Genomic DNA, 27,157 nt, shown 5'->3' on the forward strand with positions numbered 1-27,157 from the left:
CTCTATATTGATGTTTGAGTAGTGAATTATTCATGGCAATTGTTATATAGTTTGTTGTTGGTTGCATACAAGTATTTATTATCTTCTATGATGATCTTTTGTACTGATATATGAGTGCACACATATATAGGGGGGATGCATAAGGTTGTCACTATTGCATGTTGATAGGATGAGGTATACCGAGAGCGACATAAACCTTGTCCTGATTCTTAGATGCATGGTAGCAGGGGGTCCAGTTATGGGGACCTTTAAACTTACAGTGGTGGTTGGACTTCATGTCTTAATAATTCCTTTGTTTGCTCATACCAATGGATCAATCAGTAGGGGTGTCCTTGCTCATGTCCATGGCTACACCTATCTATGGCTCCTTTCTAGAAGAAACACTAAAAAGACTACAATGAGCTTCACTAATTATGTCAACCACACAAATGAAATACAATTTGCCTGAAAACTTGCTCTCTTGAGTTACTCCACTTCACTTCCCTTCATCTCATTGTATTTTACTGTATTGCACTTTACTTGTCTTGCATTTTAGGTTTTGCATTTTAGTTTCAGCACTTCTAGTTTCTAGCAAAAACCTCTACACACACACCATATCTCCTAGCTTGGAAGGCCATATAATGGGTTATAGGGTTTTAGAGAATAGATAGTTTACCTTCATCTCCTCGTGGGTTCGATACTCGAATACTTATCGAATTATACTGCGGTGATCCCTGCACTTGGGGGTTATCAGGTGCCGGTGCCGCCAACGTCAACTGGCGGGCTGGCGCTAGTCGTGGAGATATGGCTCCACAGGCGTTGCAGTACAACCGCGCATACCACCAGCGGGACTTCTGGCGCACCTTCCTCTCCTACGAGCATGAGGCGCGGCGGGCATCCTCGGAGGTGCGGAGCTTCCATCTCGATGAGGACTACAACGTACTTGCGGTGGCCACTGATGACGACGACGAGGCTCCTGCTGCAGAGGCAGTGGTCAAGTAGGAGGTGCATGTGCGGCTAGACTACAACGAGGACCCCACCTTTTCCCTTGCTATCAAGCACTACTGGAAAATCTTCCATTCCCGTGTGGCCGAACCTTTGCCGTGCGCCAAGAAGCACGGAACATGGCAAAGACATCCTTTTCCATGCACACTTAAGCTCATGGCAAAGATTTCAGACACGGCAAAATACAAGGAAACACACGGCAAAGAAGCAGATACAACAAAATCCTATAAAAACGCAGTGCAACGAACAAACACACGGCAAAGAGCGGCGCCACGTGTTGTTTCTAGCCGCAATTGACGGAGCTGTTATGGCGGCACGCCTTTGTCGTGTGTCATCTAACGGACACACGACAAAGAAATTAGGGCCAAGTCGCCGCCATTTTTCCGCGGGCGCCATTTATTCCCGCCTAAAGTTCTGCGGATGGGAGGAATTTCCCGAGTTTCCTTTGCCTTGTGCCTAGGTACAAACACACGGTAAAGGACCTTCTTTGTCGTGTCTTCTACCAAAACGCACGACAAAAGACCTTCTTTGCCGTGCGTTTTCTGCTGGCACATGGCAAAGGATTGTACGCCTTTGCTTCATTTATGGTCAGAAATGACAAGATTTTTAATGATAAAAGTTCTTCTCTTATGCAGGTCATCTACGGGTGTATGCTTTTGCTTCATTTATTGTCGTCGTTTCAACGCTTGGAGGACCGTGACCCATTACGAAGGTGTGTGCACGGTTGGAGGATACGGCCAAGAATTTATTACCTATGCCTTAGTTGATTGGCTAGTCTTTTTATATATGTTCTTTTGTAACGTTTTTGTGTCGTTCGTGCTATTCTTGAATAGCCGTGTGCATCTTATCTATGCAGAGACCAGATGTAATGTTTAAAACTTTTATACAATAAAATATCATTTATGTTAAAGCTACTTTTAGTCTCGGTTTGGACGGGCTGAAACACGGCAAACGTTTGGAGTAACGTAAGTCTCACCAGTTACTGACAAAGGTTGAGTTTAATAATTCTTTGTTGCCTGTTTACGATGGAGCTGTTTTTTAGCGACCACTGAATATATACAGTTAGTTTGAAAAGATACGTATCCCCGTCCTCTTTTGTATACATTCAAGTCAAATACTGCACAGCTAGCATTTGATACTCTGTCCGGAGAGAGACAGCTCCTCTATACTCGATCTGTAATCTAAATAAAATGAACATCGGCCAAGCCTATATATATGATATGAAGGGAGCAAAGTAGTTGACGAAAGCACTAATAGTACTGCATTACTACTAGCTATATCCAGCCCCATGGATCCGTCGGTGGACAGCCTAGAAGCTAGGTGGTGTGCGGTAACCGGCGGACGGGGATTCATGGCGAGGCATATGGTGCTGGCGCTGCTCCGTTCAGGACGATGGCGCGTGCGGATCATGGACCTCCGCGCCGACGCTGCCCTGACACCGGACGAGGATGATGGACTCCTTGGTGCCGCCCTCCGCGACGGTCGTGCCGTCTACATCTCCGCCAACGTCTGCGAACTAGCCCAGCTTACGAAAGGTATTCTTATCTTGTCATCCATGCATTTCATGAAGAAGGTAGCTTATTCCATCGTCATTTTCTTTGATTCTCTATTATTTACCACGTGACCATCACATGTCCGTGATAATAACAGGTGGTGGTCATGTGGCAAATAATAGAGATGTGAAGAAAAGTGTCGTATATTATAAAACCCCCTTTTGAGAAGGGTTGTGCTGAGCGTTCCTGAGAGATCAAATCCCCGATCTCTCGGGTCCGTAGCCGCCCGATCGAACTCAGCCGAACGCGTGTGTCCGTTAGATGAAGCAGAGGAACGAGTCAAAAGAAAGCTACCACGCGAACGAGTCTCTGTTCCTCTCACGTGTGTGCCCGCACAGCTTGCACAAAAAAAGCATATAATTCCCCATCATTCCCGACTAAAACTCAGGCAGCTCGCAGCATCGTCGCCGCACTAGCAATACCGTTGCCGAGTACTCGTAGAACCGCACTTGTAGCAGCTCCGGTGCTGTTTCTAGTGGCGACGGCGGTGGACGGCTTGCAGCTGCTCCGGCGCCGTTTGCAGCAGCGATGACGTACTTCTGTGGTAACGCCAACAAACTTCTGTAGCGACGCAGATGGCCGCATGTAGCAGCGCGGACAGCCTTTTGGAGCGGCGTGGACGGCCCATAGTTGCAGGGTTCGGGATCGTTGCCGCGTTCCGCGATCCTGGGTCGATCGACCCGGATCGGGGATCGGGAACTCCCGTGGATCGATGGAATTCATTTTTGGATCGCAATCCCGTTCGCACCGTTCCTCTTCCCATATTAGCGACCCTGGAATATGGTAGGCCCATTAAAAATAAAGCGTAAAACGGTAATTCCAAGCGTTATATTTGGACTTATTAATAATCTTGATTCTACTCCTCTTTTCCCTCGTCTCTTCATTTCTCAGCACGCATGTTCGTCTTGTCTCTGGAAGGCTGGATCCACGCACGGATTTCATCAACCCAAATCAAAGTGGATCGCGATCCACGATCCAACTTCGCGTACCAACGATGTGTACCCCCGAGCGATCCTTATTCGCTGGCTTGTCGAACCTCGTTCCGCGATCCCGTTCCGCGATCCGAGCGATCCGGTTATATCTAAATTAGAGTTGGTATATGTGCTCTCTTATGGGTAATGTGGCATGTTTGAAATGATTATATCTAAAAGGCCGATGGATACCCACGTCAATGAACGCACGCACACATACCCTACCCCTATGAGCACTTTCGACAGACTACGTCCAAGAAACTTCATTCGATGGATCTTAAGATTAATGAAGTCACCATAGGAGCCTCGCTGTCAATAGGAACGTCGCCTCGCACCGAAGAATATTCCGCCTTTAATGAGACAACAAAGTGTCAAAACTGGTCTGAACTCTGGTGGCTGGGGGTGGCACTGTCCTCCTAACCACCCAATTACATGTTGGTTCACGTGTGGGCGGTTAGATCTGGTCCTTGCGAAACGCTACTTCTATCTGTTTTTTGTCATTTTCTATCAGATTCATTCCTCCCTTTTTTCGTCTGGAGGTTCACCGGGTGGGGATGTAACCGGCAGGCGTGGCAGTAGTGCGATTGGCGGGCGAGTAGCACGTGCACCGTAGAGGACGTACAAGTTTGGGAACTCGTGGAGAACCGACCAACCGGGAACTCGTCGACCGCATCGGACGGAAGGCCGGCGCCCCCGGCCGAAGTTCTCTAGGCGGCGGAGCAGCACCGCGCCGTTGGCCGGTGGAGACGCATGTCTAGCAGTGGATGCGAGCGAGATGGCAGGCCTGCGAGCTCGTGGAGAGTCATCCACATTCTGGACGACTAGGAACGCATCGAGGACGTCCGCGTGGAGATGGTGCAGGAAGGCGACATGGCGGCAGTGTCGGTTGTAGGGAGAGGAGGCTGGGTGGGAGGTTGAGGGAGGAGGCGGTGCTCGACTGTGAACAAGCTACGTGGGGGAGATCGAGTGGGCGCCATCGCTAGCTTGTTCTACTGCGGGAGGACACAGAGATGACAGGGTAGGGAGGACCCAATTATTTTTTTAGAAGGAGGCAGTGTAGATGTAAAACGCGAGGGACCCAGATGGACCTGGGTACTTGCAGTTGGGCCGTCGAGAGTTGGTCTTTTTTCAATTCCCTTTCTGGTGTTTTTTTTTGTTTACTAGCAGAAGTGCCCGTGCGTTGCATCGGGAAATAAATACTCAAACCCACCATGTTGCGCTTTATATGGAAAACAATTTTCTTGCCTCATTCATATTGACAATGAAAACACAATTGTCCATTAACTAAAGCTTGGTCAGTTAATAATAATACCCTAACATTAAGAGATAGAGCATGAATCTATTGTGTCAAGAAGTTTTAAAAATTCACTCAAATTATTTTGGTGGGTTTCATAGACATGGTTCATGGTTGGGACAATGTGATCAAAATTAAATTTTTCCCAATTATTTGTATATTTTCATATGTTTGGTTTAAATTAAGTAAGCAAGGTTTTAAAAAAATGAGTGTTTAAAACTTTTTTATAGCCTATCTTTTTCTCAAATAAAAATTCCAAAAGATTTCAGGAATAAAACAGGGAGAAGCCTCCACCAAATTAACTTGCCGGCCCAGGTAGGCCTTACCCAGCAGCCCAAACGACCCCTTCCTAAACCTACTACCCTGGCTCGGTGGTCGTCTCTCCTCCGTGCGCCGCCAGGAGGAGCCGCTCGCTCCCCATCCCCGCGCCGACCTTCAATCCCAGGCAGCAATCAGAGCCGCGCCTCCCAGCCGGCGTCGCGCCGCGCGGTCGGAAGGAGAAGTAGAGTTGCACGCACGGTGCTGGCTGTGCCTGATTTTGCTTTTATTTTTCTCAGACTTTTCTTTGGCTTTTTTCCCTTCCATTTCCATATGAGGATGGAGGATTTTGTTCCGTGCGGTACCAATCTATTTCTTGTTGATTCCCGCAGCTTGCTGATGATACTTCTAAGCAACTTTGAGACGGGTCCTCTTTGATTTCCTTTCTCCATCTATTTCTCTTTCCAGTTTGGATCCCAATCTTCCGGCCTCTTCTTTCATTCCCCTGATTTCCCAAACTCTCCATATGTGCTGATGCTTGTTGTTCCAAGTCAGCTTGTTATAATCTATAAAATTTCGGTATATAAATCGATGGAATTCGGTATATACGAGCGAGGTGGGACTATTGACACAAAATATCCGTGCGTTAGCCAGCCAGCATCGTCATATCTTAACCAAAGCCCAGGTCGAGGGAATTCTGGACGGCAACGAGACGCGCGCGGGCCTTGGATTGCGCGAGCCTGAGGGCTTTCGCCCCGTTGGCTTCCTCTGCTTTGCTTGGCATGTGGCCGACGTCCGCGTTCGTTCAGCCAGAGTGGGAGATGGATAAAAATATAAACGAACCGGTACATGCAGGTGTTGTATTAAAGGATTTGGTGGGAGGGCAAAACGGTCCAAATAAAGTTGGACGAAAATTTTAGCAGAAACCTTAGCTCCTTTATTATTAGGTATAGATTGGATATTTTTATTATGTAGTTGTATGTATTTAATATCCAACTTCTTTAACTAGCTTTTTCTACAATTCCTTTTTTTCGGGCTAATGGTTTTTAAGGAGAGAAATAACGGGTGGAAAAAACCACTTGCAACTCAAATAAATTACCACTTTCATCTCAATTCTCAAATGAAAAAAATAGCTTTTGATTCGGTAACTTTTAGCATTTAACGTTGATAAATAACGGGACCAAGGGTAGATAACTTGTGAGCTAAAAAATCACAAAATATTCAAAATAAAATTAGATTTCAATTTAGTAACTTTTCGGATTTACCATTGATAAACAGCGGGACAAATGGTAGATAACTCGTGAGCTAAAAAAATCACAAAATATTCTAAATAAAATTAGCTTTCGGTTCGGTAACTTTTCACATTTACCATTGGTAAATAATGGGACAAAGGGTATATAACATGTGAGCTAAAAAAAGTCTCAATATATTCTAAATAAAATTAGCTTTAGATTCCATAAGTTTTCACATTTACCATTGATATATGACGGGACAAAGGGTAGATAACTTGTGACCTAAAATAGTCATGAGATATTCTAAATAAAATTAACTTTTTGCATCGGTAACTTTTTATTTTTACCATCTATAGATAACGGGTAGAGGGTTGATAACTTGTACGCGATTAGAATATTCAAAAGTAAATGAATTTTTTTGTATCACTTTTCGCATTTATCGTTGATAAATAACGGGCAAAGTGTTAATAAATTTTGAGCTGAAAAAATTGCCCAAAATATTCTAAATAAAGTTAGCTTAACTTTTCACATTTATCATTGATAAATAACGAATAGATGATTGATAACTTCTTTGTTAAAAAGAGTCACACAAAATATTTTATTTAAATTAGCTTTTCGATTTGACAACTTCTAATATTTTATCGTTGATATATAACGGGCAGAGGGTTGAAAACATATAAGCTATGTAAAAAATAAATCAAATTTCCGCGCTACTAAATTTATCAGCCAAAAAATAAAACCATAGCAGTGACCAAAAAGGCGGGCATGGAAGTTTGATGGTTCACCGGTTTGTCTAGTTCACTTATTTGGGTTTTTTAGTTTAGAATAAATTCACCTTTTACTTATACGGTGTTTGATTATAATATAAAAATGGTGCATCCTCATCTTAGATCCGGAACACTTCTAATCGAGTTGGTAGTCTCCACCTACCTACCGGAGGAGCAATTTAATTTTGCCGCGCCTCGGCTTTGCATCCCTCGCGTGGAGTCATAGGAAAAATCAATTGATAGGTCAATCCCATATAAACATGTACTCCATCCATACCGATTTACAAGGAAATTACGTATTTCGAGAAAACACTTTGACTATTAATTTGATCAACAAAATATAAGATATAGTACCTCCATTCAAAAGCTTAAGGCTTTTGCTTTTGAAAAGTCAAATCATGTAAAGTTTGACTAAAATTTTAGAACACACTGTTAACAAATATAATATTTTTTAGATACCATATGAAAATAAATTTATTATATATTTAATAATATTAATTTTGCATGTTAATAATTTTTGGTAAAAACTTAATCAAACTTGACATATTTTGACTTTCTAAAAATAATATAAGCTAAGCTTTGAGATAGAGGTAGTATATCAAAAAAAAAATTGGAAATATTTTTTGAATAAGAATCCAATGGTAATAACTTTTGTGACATATATCTTATATTTTATTAACCATATTTGTAGTATTTTTTCTCGAAATACGTAATTATCCTGTAAACCGGTATGGAGAGAGTACACAAAATCATTAAATGTAGATACAACTCATAAGATACAATGCATTGAAATTTTTGTATCTTACTATATACCACTACCTAGGATAACGTGCTAAGGTACAATATATGCATTGTGAAAGGCCTTAGTGTATATTTTACCTAAATGTTATGAAGACTATTTAAGATCAGAGGGGGAGTACTGCATCCGGCTCGGTTTAACAGGCACACACGTAATTTAAGACAAAATTTAATCATTAATTTAATCAATAAAATATAAATTATATGTCTACAATATCTATACAACTAAATTTGTATTTAAAATAGGTTTCCAATGATATAACTTTTTTGACATATATTCCATATTTTATTGATCAAAATAATGGTCAAACCAATTTTTTGAACAATGTGCGCGCGTGTTAAACCGAAGCGGATGAAGTACTTAAGATTATGTATTAAAGTCCTAAACCAATACTACCTTTGTTTGGTATTATAAGTCCGACGTGTATTTTTAGGTTGTGAATTTAACCAACATAACGTGAATTATATAATAAAAATATTATGTCATTGGAATGTAGAACATCTAAACTTTTGAATGATATTTGTTTTGTAATATATATCTTTTATTACGTTAGTTAAATTTACAACCTAGGGATACATGTGGGCCTTCTAATCACTAACGGATAGAGCACAGCACATGAGTACAACTACTCCCTCCAATCCATATTACTTGCAATATAGATGTATCTATACATATTTTAATCCTAAGTACATTCATACTAGTGGCAAATAATATGAATCGGATGGAGTAGTTAAGAATGTATACTACATTATGAGATAAAAGTTAGTATTAGATGCATGGCCAATTGTTTATTAAACATTACCGAGTGTTCACATGCTATATATTTGAGATGTTTCTTCGGCTTTTGTTTTCTGTGTGCCAATTAGCTAGTCTTATGCACTGCAGCTTTCGAAGGGGTAGATACTGTTTTCCACACTGCTGCGGCAGATCATAACAACAACAACTTTCCGCTCCATTACAATGTCAACGTACAGGGTTAGTAACATTATCTTAACTTCACCTTGCTTTACATGTCTATAAATATTCTCATGAACACATATTTTTTCTTCATTTGAGCACAGGGACAAAGAATATCATCCATGCTTGTCACACATGCTCGGTTAAAACTCTGATATACACGAGTTCGAGTGGAGTTGTATTTGATGGAGTTCATGGCCTCTTCAATGTAGATGAATCGGCACCATATCCAGAGAAGGTTAGCACACATATTTAGTCATTTTTTTCATCGAATGAATAATATGGATGTGTGTGTATACACCTATGCAGAGACCAGGGGCTATGATCCTTTTAGGCAGTTACTGCCTTGCTATGCTCCTTTTAGGCAGTTACTTCTTTGTTATTGCCTCCAGATAGTAGTACTCCCTCTCGATCAGTTTAACATGGTTTAAGATATAGTTCGATCATTAATTTGATCAGCAAAATATAAATTATATGTCTACCAAATTTAACCCATTAGATATGTATTTTAAAAAGGTTTCGATTGTGACATATATTCCATATTTTATTAATCAAAATAATGGTCAAATCAATTTTAAATTACATGCCCGTTTGTTAAATCGATCCGGAGGAAATAGTAGTTATCACTTTCACTTTCTACAATTCCATTGAAGGGACCACATGAACCTACCATATATTTTTTTATTAACTAATTCTATATTAAGCTTCTAATTAGTATAACTAGTGCTGCACCGGACTTATGTTTGCTTGTATAGTAACCATATTTTGAAAAAATGTATTGCATCTTAGTTTTAGTCAAAATCAAATTTCATATAGTTTGACCAAATGTAGAAATTTTTATAAATATGTGCAACATCAAATACATATAATTTGAAAGTGTTTCATTGTTTCTTTTTTATCAAATATGAATCTAATGACCTACTCTTGTTCATGGCACATCGGGGAGTACTTTTTATGACACATAACTCACATTTTATTGGTAAAATTAATGCCAAAGTTAGACTCAATACATAGTAAATAGTCAGCGGGATTATGATACGTTGTACGGACGTTCTTATTGAAACTGATGATCTGTCACGTTTGATGACAAGCGGAGAACCTGAGATTCTTAACTATTCTTGTTTCATAGGTGCATTGTGGAAGGATAGCCGCGAGGCAGACAGCTTCAATTTTTTTCTTATTTGTTGGGCTGATATGTTCAGCCAGAATTCCTGGCTTTTGCTTTGCATTGTCAAAAGTTATAATAATATATGGTTTGTGGCCAGATGGGGTCCTTCTCCTATTAAAAAGACAATTTACCTCAGAACCACGCAATCATATATGTGGAATTAGTTAATTCGTTCTAGAGCTAACCATGATTGTTTTCTTACTGTCAGTTCCACGAAGCATACACGCAAACGAAGGCGGAAGCAGAACAGCTGGTGATGAAGGCCAATGACATAAATGAGCTGCGCACTTGCTGTATACGTCCTGGAAGCATTTGTGGTCCCGGTGACGGTATAATACCAACATTAGTTTGTTACGGAGGAATGAGGGTAAGTACACATATATTGCGCATAATAATACCACTGGAAACATAGTTCAAGCAAGAATATCTCTTGTTCTTAATAATTTCTAGCCACCTGCTTAATTTTTTGATATATGTAATTAATGGTTTGGACACAGACGGAAGTTTAGTTGCATAACGCTGCAAACCATAATGTAGTTGTATGATTAATTTTGTGGGAAAAAATCCCGCACGTACTGAGGTAGGAAGTCATTCTCCCGAGTGCCAATATTCGGGGTCCATATCTGTACCGGAGGTGTTCATAATATGGTTGCGAAAGTCAAAATAGTGGCCTATTAGATTTCAAGAGGACTCACTAAGTTTTGCTTGAACCGGTGATATCCAACAATAGCTCCCTAGGTTCCCCTAAGCGCTATATTTATGGTTTAGCGCTAGGTGTTAACAGGCCAATTTTTTTTTTTTGGCTATTCCAATATACAAGACATTGTCCGACAATAACGAGGATCATGCCTCGCATCCACACAGTCCGTGTGAGTGACACAACCGGAAGGTAAAACTCACATGAGTCAAGAGCTCACGCTATCCCAACCAGGCATGTAGTTCTTTCGTCCAAGTCTCTAACCATGAAATTATGTTGTTTCTGATCCTAGTTCATAGATAGATATTAGTTCATTTAGCAATTCACCGTCGACACTGTTATATTGATACAATGGCTTCATGATTACCATGGTCATGTACCTAATTAGGGTCATTTTCATGCTTATTGCAAAACCGCTAAATGAGAATTGATACAGCCATGACTGCGGAACCACACTGGTCATATCCTCTTAAAACATTGGGTCGGACCTTACATTCAGACTCATTGGGTAGTAGGCATGAACTTTTTTAGCCTAGCACAGTAGCATGGTTCACCGTGACATCCACTAGTTAGTCCACATGTGAGACGGCACCGTTGCAAAAATCTAGTTTATTGTCTCGATGAGCTGCGCCGACTTGTATGATGGTTACTTCATCATTTGAGATCGTATTCAAGAAGTTACTTGTAAGCACTGAAGGAAAAATAAACTACCTAAAATTCTAAAAATGGCAAAAAGTAAATGCAACATTCGTCGTATATTACAGGAGAAATCTCAAGGATATCATATGGTTAAACTCAAAGAAAAGATAAGTACGATACATACTCATTAGCTTGATTGTGGGGTGCTTTAAACGATGTTCCAGCTAGGCTCGAGGCCTCGTGCAAGCATCTAAGCACACATAAACTACCTCTTGGTTGGCCTGTTGGGGGGTAAGCAGTCTAGAAAATGCGCCCCGAAGATAGCTACCAACCCTAAGTTTACAAGCAGCCATGATGTCAATTCATTCTATATATGTATTATAGAACAACTAACCTAGATACAAAAATTTAGAAACTAATAAACATAGAAGAATTTTGTGGTGCCTAGTTTGAAGTACGTAGATGACCTAATGTTCATTGTTGCAGATTATTTTGGGTGATGGCAAAACTGATGATGATTTTGTATATGTTGAGAATGTGGTGCATGGTCATTTATGTGCCGAGAAAACTCTTTCTACCGAGGAGGGTGCAATGCAATGTGGAGGCAAAGTATGTATTTATTGTTACCCTGCAAACTGATTAATGTTATATCTAAATTAACATATTTACTTATGGTGTAGGCTTACTTTATAACAAATATGGAGCCGATGAAATCATGGAAGTTCATAGATATGTTAATGGAAGACCTTGGATACAAAAGGTGATATTACTTATTCTCTTGTATGCATTAGGGTTTCAAATTATTAGTTCACATTGTTATCTTCTTAGCATTATAATTCATAATCTAGGAACTTTAATATGGTAGAACATGTTTGTCTCATAGTTATCCCTTCAATATATGAATGTAGATGGTTGAAGCAATATTAAGTCATTATATATTGTGATTATGGTACCATATAAATTTAAAATATATTTAGAAAGACTAGCTCAGCCAATAGTTCCTCGTCCTAACAATGTATGATAAAGTATGTATTGTATTTTGTTTTATTTTTGTAAACAGAAGGTATAAATGCCCAACTATAAACTAATAGAACATAGTACATGTATAATTACTTTTAAGTAACTAATCGGGTGACTTGCGCATTTGCCCGACCAGCTTTGTAAGTGTAGTTATATTTATATTCCCAATGACTACGACCAAAAGTTGAACTCATTCACATCCCCCTATGCATCTTATCTCATTCATTGAAAAACACTTCCCCATTGAAGTTTTTGATAGTTTCATTGTTCTGCTCCGGATCCATCGGTCTCATCATATACATTTTTAAATGGTATGACTCACGATGATTCACACATAATCATGTTAATCTAATTTTCTATCTTAATTAGCAATTCATGGTGATATACAAATTAGGATATATTCTTTGTTAATAGCGAAACATTTCCTTTCTCACTCCGTCCATAGTTTGTTTTTTAGTACTAGGACAAAAACTAAGAAAAACGGTGAATGCCATGTCATGCCTTGGAATGATTCGAAGCAAAATCATCTAGCTCTAATCACCTTTATTAAGAATTAATGAAGATGATATAATTTCTGGTGAAAATTCATTGAGAATTCTACTTCTTTTACTCGCGTCGTTATTTGTATTTTATCAAACCATTATATTTCTATCTAATTCTTCATTGACTGTCTTATGCTCTTTAGTTCCATTTTTTGGCACCTGCAAATACGATTTTTGTCATATCTATATAAGTTATTGTAACTATCGTATTACAATGGTCAAAAATTAAGAAAAAAAGCAATGTTTCTTATTTATTGTATTTCTAGATTTTTGTATCGTTCCTTTATTTGTGTGCATTGCCGAATTTACTTTAACATCATTGATTACGCTCTTTAAAACATGATAGAGTAGGTACTCCCTCCGTCCTAGTTCTCAAGTCACATTTTTTGAATATCTTTCTCAAGGCATAAGTTGGTTGGGTCTAGTTTCTCTCCCCTCTAATTAAATTCTTACGGAAAAATCGTCTAGATTTAAAGCTATTAATTGCCAGGATACCAAGAAAAGGAAATACTCCCCTTATTTTGATATGCATGCACCGGTTCATGCATGCAACAAAGTTAATTGCCCCTTTCCCTCCCTCACGCATGCACGGTTACTCTCCCTCTCTTTAATTTTCTAAGGCTGATCATAGTGCATAGTATCATATACTAGTATCATACATATGATATTTGTCTATGATACTATCTCTATAGTGAGTGGTATTTTATAGAGTAGTATCATAAATTTTTAAATTTATTATTTTGTAAAATCACAATGTAAATCTATGTATAAGATCAATTTGGCATTTACTTTTCTCGCAACGTGTGTTATGATACAGTATCCACATATGTTACTCTAATCATATCTCTCATCTTTAATTAGATGCCACATCATCATTTTTGTGGGCCTAGTATGCATGATACTAGCTACTCCGTATGATACTAGCACTATGGCTAGCCTAAGTGCTATTTACTCCCACATTAAATAGAATTATGCCTAGAAAGTGAGGGTTATGAGATAAATAGTTTTTGGAATTGTGCCTTGAGAACTAGGATGGAGGGAGTAGATCTTTTATTTCTCTAACATAGGTCCATTTGCTCTCGTTATCTGGACCATGCAAATATGTCCCAAGATCTGTGTCAGACTCAGTAATGTGTGGCATACGAGTGACAGTAAATGCGTTATACTGAGTCGGTATTTAGAAGGAAAATGATTGTGTTCCTCCGGGGGACGAAGTGTTTCGATCCTCCGTCTTGGCTGCGCGCCGCGTGTCTCCTTGGGCCCACCGTTTCTCTTATCCTCACACGCGTACCTTCCTTCTCCACTCGTTCGTTCCAGGGAGTCAATCCCTTTTCTCTCTCCAGCTCGCTGCCGCACTACCAAGCCGCCGCCGCCGGCCGGCGACCACTGCACGCAACGACCCATGGTTGGCCGCCGCGACCGGCGCCGCCTTCCTCGCCGCGCGGACTGCCCCCAACTTTCCGCGCGCCACCGGCCCGTAGTCGAGCGCCGCCGCCGCCACCGGGCTGGTCGCCGCCGCCGCAGACGAGTCGGCTCGCGTCGACGCGAAGGGCCGCGCCACGGAGCTGCGGCCTCTTGCGCGCTGTCGCGGCCGCACACGCGAGCCTTCCACCTCGCCTCGGCTCTCCTCTTCGCCTGCTTCTCGCCGCCTTCGCCGCGCCGCCCATCCTCCTGCGGCTGCGCCCGACACTCGTGCTCGCTCCGTCCGACGCCTCCGCCGCCGCCGTCGCCTCCCTCGCCGCCGCGCTCGTCGGGCGCCTCGCCATGGGCTCCTCCTGCGACCTCCTCGGCCGCGCGCGCGTCCGGGGTCGCCCGGCCTCGTCTGCGCGCTCGCCCTCGCGGCGGCCGCCGTGTACGCGTCCTCGCCCGCGGGCTTCGTCGCGCTCCGCTTCGCGCGGTGCTCTCGCTCTCCAACTTCGTCGCCAACCAGCACTCTGGATGTCCCGCATCTTCGCGCCCTCCGCCGTCGGCCTCGCCAACCCCGCGCGTCCGGATCGGTGCTAGATGGAGGCGAAATCGATGCTAGAATATAAAGCATATTTTTCGCGAATTTTTGGGAGTTTGCTGCCTTAGGCCTCGGAGGTTGCTATCGGCGAAGGCGACTTTGCTACCGACGTTGCTATCGGCGGAAGCCGGGTTTTGCTACCACGGAGGTCGTTTACGCTACATTAGGTGTCGGTGTTGCTGTCTTGGTCGAAAAGTTTTGCTGAATTAGTATTTTTTTTTTGCTACAACTTTTTATGTGGTTTTGCTACCATTGTACAATACGGGGTCTCCGGCGATGTCTCTGGTGACTTTCCGTTTATATCTGTTTTTGCTACAATAGCATAATTTTTTTGCTACGAGCTCGCCGGCGAGGTCTCCGGCGAATCTCCGGCGAGCTTAGCCTTTTTATTTGATTTCGTGGCTGAACCGTTTTTTGCTACAATGTAGCAAAAGCGGGTTATTTTTTGCTGCCGGAAGATATTTTTTTGCTGCATCCGGTAACAGTAGATCTGACCGTACAAGATAGCCGATCCAACGGCTGGGGACCCAGGGGCTAGGAAATCAGATCCCCGGGGGACGCCCAGCACTGTCCTATTTAGAACGGCGTAGGCCGTGGGTCCTACGGACAGTATGTTGTCCGTGACAACGGGTGGCGGTAGGTGATAGAATGCGACAGAGGCCGTAACGCCGTGTCGTGTTTGGAACACACGACGGATTAAACGAGCCTGGACTCAAACAAACACTACAAGATTATTCTGAACAGAAACCACCATAGCCTAGTCGACTCGAACGTACATTTCCTAGTCAATCGACTTTTATGTGATTTGGTGGTTGGCTCCAGGCTGAACAAGTACTAGCACCAACATGAGGAGGTTGGCCATGACGAGATCTTGCTGATTGGCAAGCGTGTCCAGGCGACCCCTTCTTCCGCCGGTGCTCCGGCAATGGCATTGGGAGCCTGGGACAGTGGCAACTCCATTGCCAGCAATGATGCCTGAGTATCCCTCTCACCACTCAAAAGGCTCTCTGCTGTCTCTCCCTGCTCATCCATCTCTTACCCGTCGCGACCACAGAAAAATCCCCACGAAACCTCTCCTTGCTCTCTTTCTCCTTGACGGGAAAAAATCTCAGACGAAGAATGGATGCATCCCTTTTTCGCTGCTGTCTTATACCAGCGACGGCGAGGCGCTCAAGATCGGTGCCTGGGGGTTTGTTACGAGCACCCGCCCGTTCCTCTGGGCCGTGCTCGTCTCGGCGTCATTGCCGGCGACAGTGGCAGCGGAGAAGAAGGTTGGATCATGCGCGCCTGGCCTCGTCGTCGTGCACCCTGCCCTCTTTGGCATCACGCAGGAGTAGGTGTTGCGGCACCGCGTCACAGGGGCCTTCCTTCGTCTGGAGACGAAGCTTGCAGCAATGGTTTTTTATTTTTAGGGGATCTTGCAGCAATGGTGTGCGCGATTTGTAGGACCGGGTGCAATGTGGACATGTGGTGGGCATCTGGCCTATTTAATTGCCACGTTCGGCCCAACGTGTAAGCCTGCTGGGTTGGCCGAAACCGGTCCAGGTGTCTAGGCAAATCCTATACACCGACCAGGTCGGCCGCTACCGCGCGCCGCACAACCCCGCGCGCGGCGTGGGCCGGCCTGATCGGCCCAGTTCGGCTATTTTTCTGTTTTCTGTTTTCTGTTTATTTTTCTCTTTCTTTCCTTTTTTTATTTTCTGTTTCTGTTTCTTTTTATTTTTTTGTTTCTTTTCTGTTTATTTTTTTTGGTCAAATTTGAAAATAGTTTAAATTCAGAAAATTTCAAAATTGAAAATTGTTCAAAATTCAAAAAATGTTTAAATTTTAAAAACGTTCAAATTTGAAAACCGTTCAAATACAAAAAATGTTCAAATTATAAAAATGTTCAAATTTGAAATCTGTTCGAATTGAAAAATGTTCAAATACAAAAAATGCTCAAATTATAAAAACGTTCAAATTTGAAATCCGTTCAAATATATAATTCGAAAAATGTTCATAACTAAAAATGTTAATTTTTGTAAAAAAATAAATTTACAAATTTTAAAAAATGTTCAAATTTAAATTATGTCCATATCCGAAAATGTTCAAATTTCGAAAAAAATCGAAATCTGAACATTTTTTAAAATTCAAACATTTCGAATCTGAACAGATTTTGAAATTTTGTTCTCCAATTTTTTTTTGAAGTTAGATATTGAAAAAGAAAAATATTAACAGAACAGAAACAGCAAAAAAAAAAAAAAACCGTACCTATTTTTAATGGGCCGCGGCCCAACTCACCGACCTGGTCGCTGGGGTGTGCGGTGCCCCGTACATGCCGACAGCAGCACACACACACCCCCCCCGAGGTGTCTAGCGAGTCAGTCCAGATAGTTCACCATCCGTTTGGTCTGGCGCACTCGAGTTAGTAACTGCGCCCTGGCAGTGGGCCGCGACACTGTTTATTATTTAAGCAGCTGCTGCAAATATACACAAGGGAATACACTACAGAACACCAATCTTACGTTATTGCTCGGTCTAGATATGAGCATCCGGACCTGGGAGCCATTTTGAATAACCCTAATTAACAAAGGAGTAGTTAGAGTAAAACTTTGCGTTCTAGGATAGTTAAAGTAAAACTTTGCAAAATTCGACCATGAATATAGCCAAAAGTATTGATATCAATAATATAAAATAGATATGATATGTAAATATACTTTATAAGGATTCTAATGAAATAGGTATAATTTTATAAATATTGATATATTTTTGTAAATATTTAGTCAAAATTCATATAGATTGATTTAGATAAAACCTAGAATGTGAAATAATTGTGAATAGAGGGGGTAATAAATTTCTTTATTAAGGCTTGGTCCAGTACAACCCCTCTCCCAAACTCAGATTAGGCCCTTGGATTACTTCTAAGACCATATCAAAACACGGTATACCCATGTATACTATACCCATACATCGCGAAGAGAGTTGTCATGATCTCATGGCCATCGCTCATGTTTTCTGGTGATCGTGGTTAGTCGCCGCTAGGATCTCATCTCTCACCGTCAGCCAGTTAATCCATCGTTGAGGCCAACCGTTCCTCCTGGGTCCTCGTAATTGACACTATACATGTTCATTCTTAATGCGACGAACTGTACGGCTGCACACATCACCGTTGTGCCGCCATCTTGCCTGCATGCCGCCGCCACCCCACTGGCACGCACCTTGGTGGCCTTTGTCAACCTGCCTCGCCTCACATTGCCTCATGGTCGGCAAGCACGACCTTGTCATGCCTCATGCCCGCTAGCCACGACCGCGGCGCCCGGAAAATTCACCGCCGATGAGCCGACAACATCGTATATACATACAAACTCCTACCTAGACATAGTCTACATATGCGTGCAAATAAGTTAAGCCATACATATTTTGTACAATGCTACATATACCTGTTTAGTATTTTAAATACCATTATACCCTTAATTATAAAGGGGTAGCAAGCGATCTCAGCTATATTACTGTTTGAGTTATCTTAGTTCGAGGGGAGGAGCAAACACCTTTTTTACATGTCATAAAAAGTTGGGGGAAGAACTTTCTATGCACTTGGATTTTAGCATATTCCCATAGGTTATAATATGATTCAGCGTTTCATTTCTAATTTCAATTTCCTACATATATATAATAGCTATGATATAGATGTTATTTGTTTTTTTCGTATTTATATCCACTCTAGAGTTGGTATAAACATAGTTGCTTTTTTGTTACCCCCTTTCCTTGTCTGTTGTTGGGAAAGGATTTATAAATGTTTGGTTGTTGCTCGTCAACTAGTTCTTTTATCCATGAAACAATATATTGGTTGTGTATGATTGCCTCCAAATTTTAGCCGCTCCATTTGTGTGTTTGTGTTTAGTCAATCAAGACCACTGGTTCTCTTCTCCTTTAATAGTATAATATAATGAATTGATTGATTAGTATGATTATCCGCTGTTATATATATTTATTGTGCGGAAGTATTGGGCTGTAGGAGAAGAAAGTTTATTGTGTAGACACGTTCATAATGATAATAATTTATTTCTTATAGCCGAGAAATATTGAATCATATATGATATACTAACTTATGATGGTTTGTTTGCAGACGATTTACATTAAGAATACCTGTGTATCTTGTGATGCCAATAGCATGTTTGGTAGACTGGAGCTACGATAAGATATTCTCTCGCTTTGGAATGCGTAAACCTGGCCTTATAACATCTTCAATCGTGAAGTATGTCACGCTCAATAGAACATTTAACTGCCACAACGCTGTGGAACAACTTGGTTACAAACCAGTAGTGTCACTCCAGGTTGCTACTTCCACATTTTTTTAGTTACGCACTTAGTATTTTAGTATTTCTTCGATTGTGCTGACACTTTTTGTGAACTCTGTTGTCAGGAAGGAATAAAGATCACTACAGAATTCTATAAGCAGTTCAGGGCGTGACATATGCAATTATGTTTAAAAGAGCGCCAAATTCCACCAAGATAAGTCTTGAGACATATAAAGTGTGATTGTGACAAAGGACATAATATATTTGTAACTCTAAACTTAGTACCATTCTATGATGAAAAAATTCATATTGGTATAAATAAGAGAAGCCGAAATGTTCAAGCAAAGAGGTTGTCCACGTCTTCCAAAAAGTAGTGGTATTTTCCATGACATCCTCGGGAGGACACGTGGAACCATCTGGATGTTGTCGTTGTCTCTTAGGTTCGGTCCTAACGCCGTACAGGTCACGAGATCCCCTCCCTCCCCCCACATCCATGAGGAGGGTTCAACTCTCCACATATGCATTTTAGAGACGGCCATAGACGGAGTCTCGTGGGTTTTATTCCGGGCAAGTTGATATTTGTGTAGGTAGGGTGCGGCCACAATCTGATGAGCTAACAACATGAGGCACACAGAGATTACTAGATGGTCCATGCGCGCTCTGCCGCGCCGACCTCCGATGTTGCAATTAGATTCCATGCGCTGCGAAGGAAAGTTGGTGATGCTGCCAACGTCGACCCTTACTGCTGCCAACACCGGTTGTTGATGCTCCAAGGGTCTGCTGCCGCGCGCCGCTTACTGCAAAGGGAGGCCACCACCTCTCCTGCCAATGGTGACCTCCGCTGACCAACGCCGGGCTTTGGTGCTTCAAGGGTCTAGCTCCAAGGCCGCTTGCTGTAAAGGAAGATCGCTTATGCTACTAATGGTGACTGGCGATGCTGCCAATGATGATCATCGGTGCTGCCAAGGTCCAGCGCCGCTGCCACCGTCGACCTTCGTTAGTGCCCTAGTCGACCATGTTGCTGCAACCTCACACCTGGCAGCCGCCGGCCGAGCTGCTGCAAACGCACGACCGCTATTGCTGCAAGATAGGGGCTGATGCAACTCAGCAGCCGCCGTGGTTTTTTCAAGTTGGAGGGCGGCTGTTGCGCTGGGCGGCGGTGTGGATGGAGAGTTTTCCTCGGTAGCGACGGTCACAACTGTGTGGGATTTTTTGTTTTTTTTAGATGGAACTGTGCGGGATTGGGACTGCTTCGAGCCAATGGGGAGGAACCGTGCGGAACACAGATGCCAACCGTTCCAACGCTGACATCTAGATTTAGATAAATCTAAGGCATCCATTTATGGATGGAGAGAGTATTTCAATTAATCTCCTGAACGTGAGCGTGTAAACGACATGGAGAAATGACACTCTTGAGAATCCCACCTTCTTGAATGAGAGCCAAGGCGCTCCTTGCCTTTGCATATTTAAAGAAAGCTAGGAAGTCAAGTGCATCCCTTGCAATGGCTTTGACCTTTTCGGTAATGCTCAATGCTTAAGATATATTTTCCTGCAACAAAGCATATAATTATGCTTGGACTTGCACACAAGATTTTCATTCATGCAAACTGAATAATATTCTTCCATTCTTGATTTACTCTTATATGCAAATGCCCCCTGACAAAAAGCTTAGGCATACCTCGCCCAGGCCGGGTTTCGCGCCAGGCCTAGAAAAGCCCAAGGTGCAGAAATTGAGCCTCAGCCTAGAATGATTTTTTCGTAGTAACCAAGCCCGAGCCTAGGCCAAAAGTTCAAACTGCATTTTGATCTGGTCACAAGCTAGAAGCATTAGAAGAAACAACATCGAATCAAACAAATCTAGCAACTGCATGGGCAGAAATAATGAACGGCCTGCCATGTGGAAACAAACACACACATATCCAATACATGTCCATCATGTGGGTCCAGAAATCCATATCCAAACACACACATACTATACAACTTTCATATCTAATCAATTTAAATATTCACATATGCCTATACAGTATAGGCGTGTACTACTTCACAGATCCAATCAATGGGACATATGCTGAATATGTAGAAGCGAGCGCAAGGAACAAATTCCAGATTTGCTATATGTAAGACAGAATCTGCACTCCAGCATGCCATGGCAAGATTGCAGTTGCACGATGCATTAATGAACGAAGAAAGTCATCCAAGATGCAGCTTTGCGTGAAGACTCCACGCACGGGAAGCTTGCTTCTTGGTGGCCTCAAGAATAGGCCATGTCGCACAGACCCGCAAAAGTCTAGATTATCTGATGCCCTATAGTCAGCTCCAAAGCATCTTACTGTCTGCAAACATGGATCCAGTGCATCAATGGGGCATGTTAATCCTATTAATCTTTGCTCAAATCATCGTTGGAATAACAGAAGATGAACATGACAAACTGTTTAGTTGAGAACTGTAAAACAAAGAAAACTTACCACGAGATGTAGATTTCTTACATAGTGGAGCAGGACTATTACTTTTATTTTATAAATGAAATGTGACTCCAACCAATATGTGATCAAAATAATCCTAAATATTAGCACAAAAAGAGAAGGAAAAGAAGATACCGCACTTCTGTGAAAGCTAAAGAAAAATGCATTGACAAAGACCCTAACTGTGGTCGGACCCTTGAGGGTCAGCATTCAAGAACAGAGATGGTCAATAATTGTCACCTTATAGCTGCCGTTTACTTAGTCGATGCTAACTGTGGTTGAACCCTTGAGGGTGCCAGTAGATCTGCAAAGAAGAGGCACCAAAAATATTCAGTAATGCATCTAACAACCAGAAACATGTAATCAGAAAGTGCGTAACAACCACATAAGGTTCTAAGTCTCACTAGGCTCGATGTAATGAGAAAGAGAGAAAGTTCAGAAGTCCAGATATATTGTATAACCAGGATTCAAATATCAAACAGTGAAGCACGTATACTTCTAACACACAAGGTCGCAAATGCCATACTGTCCTATATATTCTACTACAGCATGAAAGCTAAATATTGATAACAATAATGCCATACCTTGACAATCAAACAAATCGCAATACAAGCTCACATAGCATGAGATGAGAAACAAACAGCGATGTAGAAACGGGCAAAGAGAACCTGCAATCCAATGGTCGAACCGAGCTTCTGAACCAGTCTTGTATACCTTCATCTGCAGCTAGCCAATCTGCTTATCCAAGGCAAAGAAAAAGGAACATACTCTCAAATCTGTGGCCCATCTCTCGTATACCATGATGCCACATCCATGCCATACCTTGGGCTGGTGGCGGTAGGTGAGGTTGGGCGGGGCGTGGTGGTCGGCGCTTGCGATGCTGTTGGATACGGGGTCGACGAACTCCATCGCTACCTCATCACAGTGGCGTCCTTGGCGCAAGGGAGGCCTACCAGCGACGACTTAGACGCAGCCACGCTGTTGACGGAGGACGAAGACCTTGATAAATTCAACACTTCAACGCACGAGCACAATTGCCAGATCACATTGCTCCTGCAAGAGGCGTTAGGCAGGAGCGGTGAGCGGGGGCATCCAATTAGGAGACGGAGCCAGCGACGGCAGCCTGACGGGAAGAGGGATGTGTTTTCGCTTTTGATTGAGATTGGGTCATGGCGAACGATCTAGTTGGTTCTCCCGCTGTCCTGCAGTTTTTTTTTTTTTTTGAGACGCGCTGTCCTGCAGTTGGTTGCCCTAGAGTCGGTAGGCAAAGCAACGTGTTTACAGAGGAACCGAGACAGAAAGGCTCGAGAGAAGCATCGGTCAACCGATCGTTGTAGGCCCAATGATAGCGACACGCCAATCCACCCCCAGGCGTTGAGAACCCTGGGAGTTTAGAGCTCTTAGGGATTATACAGATTCAAACCCGGGAAAGATCACTGGTAACAACCTTACATCATGTTGGGATGTATATATTCAACATGTGTAAGGTGTTAGAAAATGGTAGTCGGCTTGTAGCTTAGATCTATCTATGCATTATTCCAAATATGGTCTTGTACTTCAGATCTATCTATTCACTATCCCGAATGTGGTCTTGTACTTTAGATTTATCTACGCACTGTCACAAATGTGATGATTTTTTTAACTCCTTCACGTCTATGGTTCATTTCTTAACTAGATATTTATGGATGTGTTAGATCTACATATGCACTATGTTGGTTGTGTATTACAATATATAATAATGTCTTTCATTCTATATACTTGTATAATATGGATCTTATTTTGTTAACACTACATAAGCACAAGGCATGGGAAGGTATGTGATGTCGTGTTGTCCTTTACTTATTGTATTTCACCTCCGTGTTCTTCCGGTATGTTCACTAAGAATTTGACTGCAGATTATATATTAGAAAAATATATGATAGCTTTCTCACTTTCATGATGATAATTATCTGTAACCAACTGTGAAACACATTGGCTTTAAGAACATAAGGAGGCTCAGGATGCTCACAACCTTCCTTCTTATTTGTACCATGCCATCCGCAGGTGCAGGTAACTCACTAATTATTTCAATTGGCATATATATATATGATAATCATTTGTATATGTTTATAACATTCTCACATTAAAAATAATTTTATAATATATTTTCAGATCCTTCAAGCAATACTTGCAAATGCGCAAGTGCCCCTGCACCGAGTGACATCTACCCTTCTAGGAGAAGCAATATCACCATTTGGAGGTTCCAGCTACAGCGTGGTGCAAAAAGTTGATGACCAAGAATAAATGGAGAAATCTCTTCACTTTTATCCTTGCAAGATACATCACCATCACGGGGAAAAAGATGTAACCTATAAAAGCTACAAATTCGCTTCTTTTGTGTATCACTCTGGGAGTGGTGTTTTAGAACATGGGAGCATATGCTCCCTCTATTTTGAAATGCATCTTACACATATTTTGAAACTTTAAAAAATTGAAACAAAAAGTTTCACATACATTTTCACGTGCTACGCGCTCACAAAGTTGTTTCATAAAAAATCGACTTGTCATGTGACGTGTGTAAAAAAAGACAAATTTGAATGCTAAAAAAATGTTTTTTCACAAGATAAATTTTCTCTTTTTTACATAGACCAAAAATAATATTGTTTTTTTTGTGAAACTTGACGAATTCACATATATTATGGGGATGTTCATGTAGAATTTTTTGTCAAAATATTTTTTTGGTAGAGGGGGCATATGCACCCAGGAGCCGAATTGAATTTCCGTATCTTTCTCATTTGTAGAGCTACCACATGAAGCTATATCGCAAATGTATCTATACATATAATATATCAGATCGCACTAGAATATAAATTGAGATTTGGTTGGTACAACTAGTTGGTTAGCTGGGCATACATATGCTAGTATCATCGTTTTGTTGGTACAACTAGTTGGTTAGGACAAAGAGGAGTCATTTGCGAAGGCCCTCATATTCGCGAGATAGTTGAGCGACCGCAATCGCTTGCAAAAGTTTACCCCTTCGCACACGATACTACAAAACCGTGTGCGTTGTAGAGAGGCGCATCTCCCACCCTTGTATAGTGATGTTAAGGTTTATCGTATACGACGGACCATTTCAGTCGTATGTGAACGTATGTTCTATACTAGCGCTATACTGGCTATATGACATGCTGCAAGCCCCACTACGCTTTGCCACCTCCATAGACCCTACCACCACACGCGCGCGAGGAGTTCCCTCATGAGCCCGACGAGCCATGGACAACTTCCCCGAAAAATGAGAGCCGCCACAAAAGAATGCCCCGCCACCACCGTAGTCCGAGTAGGCTTCACCCGACGGTGTCCTGTGGTGGCGCTACAGTGGAGGGTGGAGGGCAGCAACATCATGTTTTAATCGCGAAAGTTTTATGGTTTGGTATGGATGTTGTGAAAGCTGCATAACGGGCAGATTTCTTTTGCCCAATCAAAAGGGGATCTTCTTTTTAAGCATGATTTTTCTTGACATTGTTAACCTCCAAAATCTTAAGTCCTCTCTAATCCTTTCAATGATTATTGTATCTTTTTGAGGGGTTTGATATAGGTGACATATATCTACAATCCCACCAATCATTTATTCCGCTAAGTGAGGGGGGCTATTGGATCTAGAACTTGGGACCATTTGTTGACCTTCTCCATTATTCTTGGTCACTTATTCCACCCTAGCATTTGTTACTTTGGTTGAATTTGAGCATATTTCTTGGTGTTCTTGTTTTGCACTTGTTGCATAGCTTTGAGCTCCCAATTACAACTAGTACGAGTGAGAGCCCGTAAGTTTGTTACTTACGGAGGGTGACAGATACATTAAAAATATATCCATGAATTTTGGTGATATTGATATTATATTTTCATGATGTATAGGGATTTAGATCGAAGTCCCATTTTATTTGTTTTTAATGTTGTAGAACCCTGTTTTTTTTCCTATTTTTGAGTTTTAGGGACCTTGTAATTCACAAAAAATCTTGGCCCGCGCCATGGGGCTCACCTTTGTGTTATGTGACCCCTTTTGCCTCGAAACCTACGTCGGACGATGATTTTTTTCCCTAATACGTACTACGTATATGATACCACCCATAGAGTCGCGAAGAGGGAGTCACCAAGAGAGAAAACATGAAACGGAGAGTTCCTGCAAAGATTGGGAGGTGAGGTGCCATCGGAGTTGCCCTAATTGGTCCTCCATCTCCATCAACACCATCACTACCGCTACCATGATGAAGAGGGAGTAGTTCACCTCTGAACTGTAGGTTTGTAGAAGTAGCTTGTATCAATCTCTCCATATGATCTTCACTAACTAGAGCCACATGAGCTGCTTAAATGATTGTGAGCGTATTATTTTGATGGTGGATCTTTTTGGTACGAGATGAGTAATAAGATGCAATTGTTATTTTTTTATTGATGTATTGATAAATGCATATGTTACTTGTTTCATGCGTGCTATGTTTTTGATTAAACTTGTATGCAAGAATCCATGAGGAGGATGTGTGTTATGTGGATTAACTTGGCAATATGTCTGTGGAAGTGGAAACAATTTATGCTTACTGAACATGTTGCAAAGGTAGTTTTGTCAGTTGCGCTGAAAGGTTAGTTTTCTTTTTACAAAACAGTGTCAAGTGGTCTGATCTGCTAAGGACACGGGGTAGTGACCATGTGTCCTTGGTTGCCTTTTTTAATTATATCTTAAATAACATATGCAAGCTGAGTTTCTTGACATACTTTTGTTTTGCTAGTTCTCGATCCGATTGCATCTTGATTTGGATATAATTTATAAGTTAAATTACAACTAAGTTAGTTGTAAATGGGGTTGGAACTGAGATTTTCTTAGTTTGATGCAACTAAAAAAATACTGAAAATTATTAAATTTGATTCGTAATTCGTGCTAATTACGAGTTCTAAGATGGGTCATAACTAAGATTTGATGAATCTAAGTTAGTCCATGGGGCCTTCTATAGCACAGTTCTGTGATCTGGAATTTGTATCGTCCAAAATCCTTCATTACTTTACTGAACCTACCTACCATTCTAATCTTTTCTGAGTCCTGACCAGCGGATACCTCTTCCAGCCGCGTGGATCACGCGCGCGGCCGCTCGTCTTCACCTGCGCTCAGGGCCACATAACGCGGACGATTGATTCATTGCGGCCGCGTTCTCAACTACCCCGACTCTGTTCATTACGGCCAACGGAATCCACCATCCCCAGGACATCAGCTCAAATGAAGAACTGAAAAATGACCTATACTTTGGCTTAATCAGGTTATAGCCTTCGTGGCCATGTAAGGCAGCATAACTGTATGCCCTTAATTAATTATCAATCGATGTCTTTGCTCCTGGTCTAACAAAAACACATCCAATCTCATCGCCATTATATGGAGCGATTCCGTTTGTTTGTTTGTTTGGGAGGTCCATCCACGGAAGAATATAAACAATGCATACAGTACAGGTTAACCTTCGGGTCAAATCCCACCTCAACCTCTCCAGATCCATCCATGGATGAAGACGCCTTCAC

At 41.8% G+C, this 27,157-nt stretch overlaps 1 protein-coding gene across 1 annotated transcript; it reads left to right on the forward strand.

Annotated features, from left to right (window-relative positions):
- The first annotated feature begins 783 nt into the window (after nt 1-783).
- Nucleotides 784-19,336, forward strand: LOC124671537 (3beta-hydroxysteroid-dehydrogenase/decarboxylase-like). Its single transcript, XM_047207902.1, has 10 exons — nt 784-972; nt 1,620-1,632; nt 2,259-2,519; nt 8,744-8,833; nt 8,920-9,053; nt 10,192-10,350; nt 11,806-11,928; nt 12,000-12,079; nt 18,992-19,199; nt 19,289-19,336. Exons 1-10 carry the CDS (start codon nt 784-786, stop codon nt 19,334-19,336), a joined length of 1,305 nt encoding a protein of 434 aa, XP_047063858.1.
- The last annotated feature ends 7,821 nt before the right edge of the window (nt 19,337-27,157 follow it).

This window comes from Lolium rigidum, chromosome 7 (genome assembly GCF_022539505.1).
Source record: "Lolium rigidum isolate FL_2022 chromosome 7, APGP_CSIRO_Lrig_0.1, whole genome shotgun sequence".
Taxonomy (NCBI): Eukaryota; Viridiplantae; Streptophyta; class Magnoliopsida; order Poales; family Poaceae; genus Lolium; species Lolium rigidum.

What these genes read in the sequence shown, in the direction of transcription:
- LOC124671537 (XM_047207902.1), top strand. Translation starts at nt 784, where the DNA reads ATGGCTCCACAGGCGTTGCAGTACAACCGCGCATACCACCAGCGGGAC. An exon ending in GAAGACCTTGGATACAAAAG is followed by an intron (nt 12,080 to 18,991) that starts GTGATATTACTT and finishes GTTTGTTTGCAG; the next exon opens with ACGATTTACATTAAGAATAC. An exon ending in AACCAGTAGTGTCACTCCAG is followed by an intron (nt 19,200 to 19,288) that starts GTTGCTACTTCC and finishes CTCTGTTGTCAG; the next exon opens with GAAGGAATAAAGATCACTAC.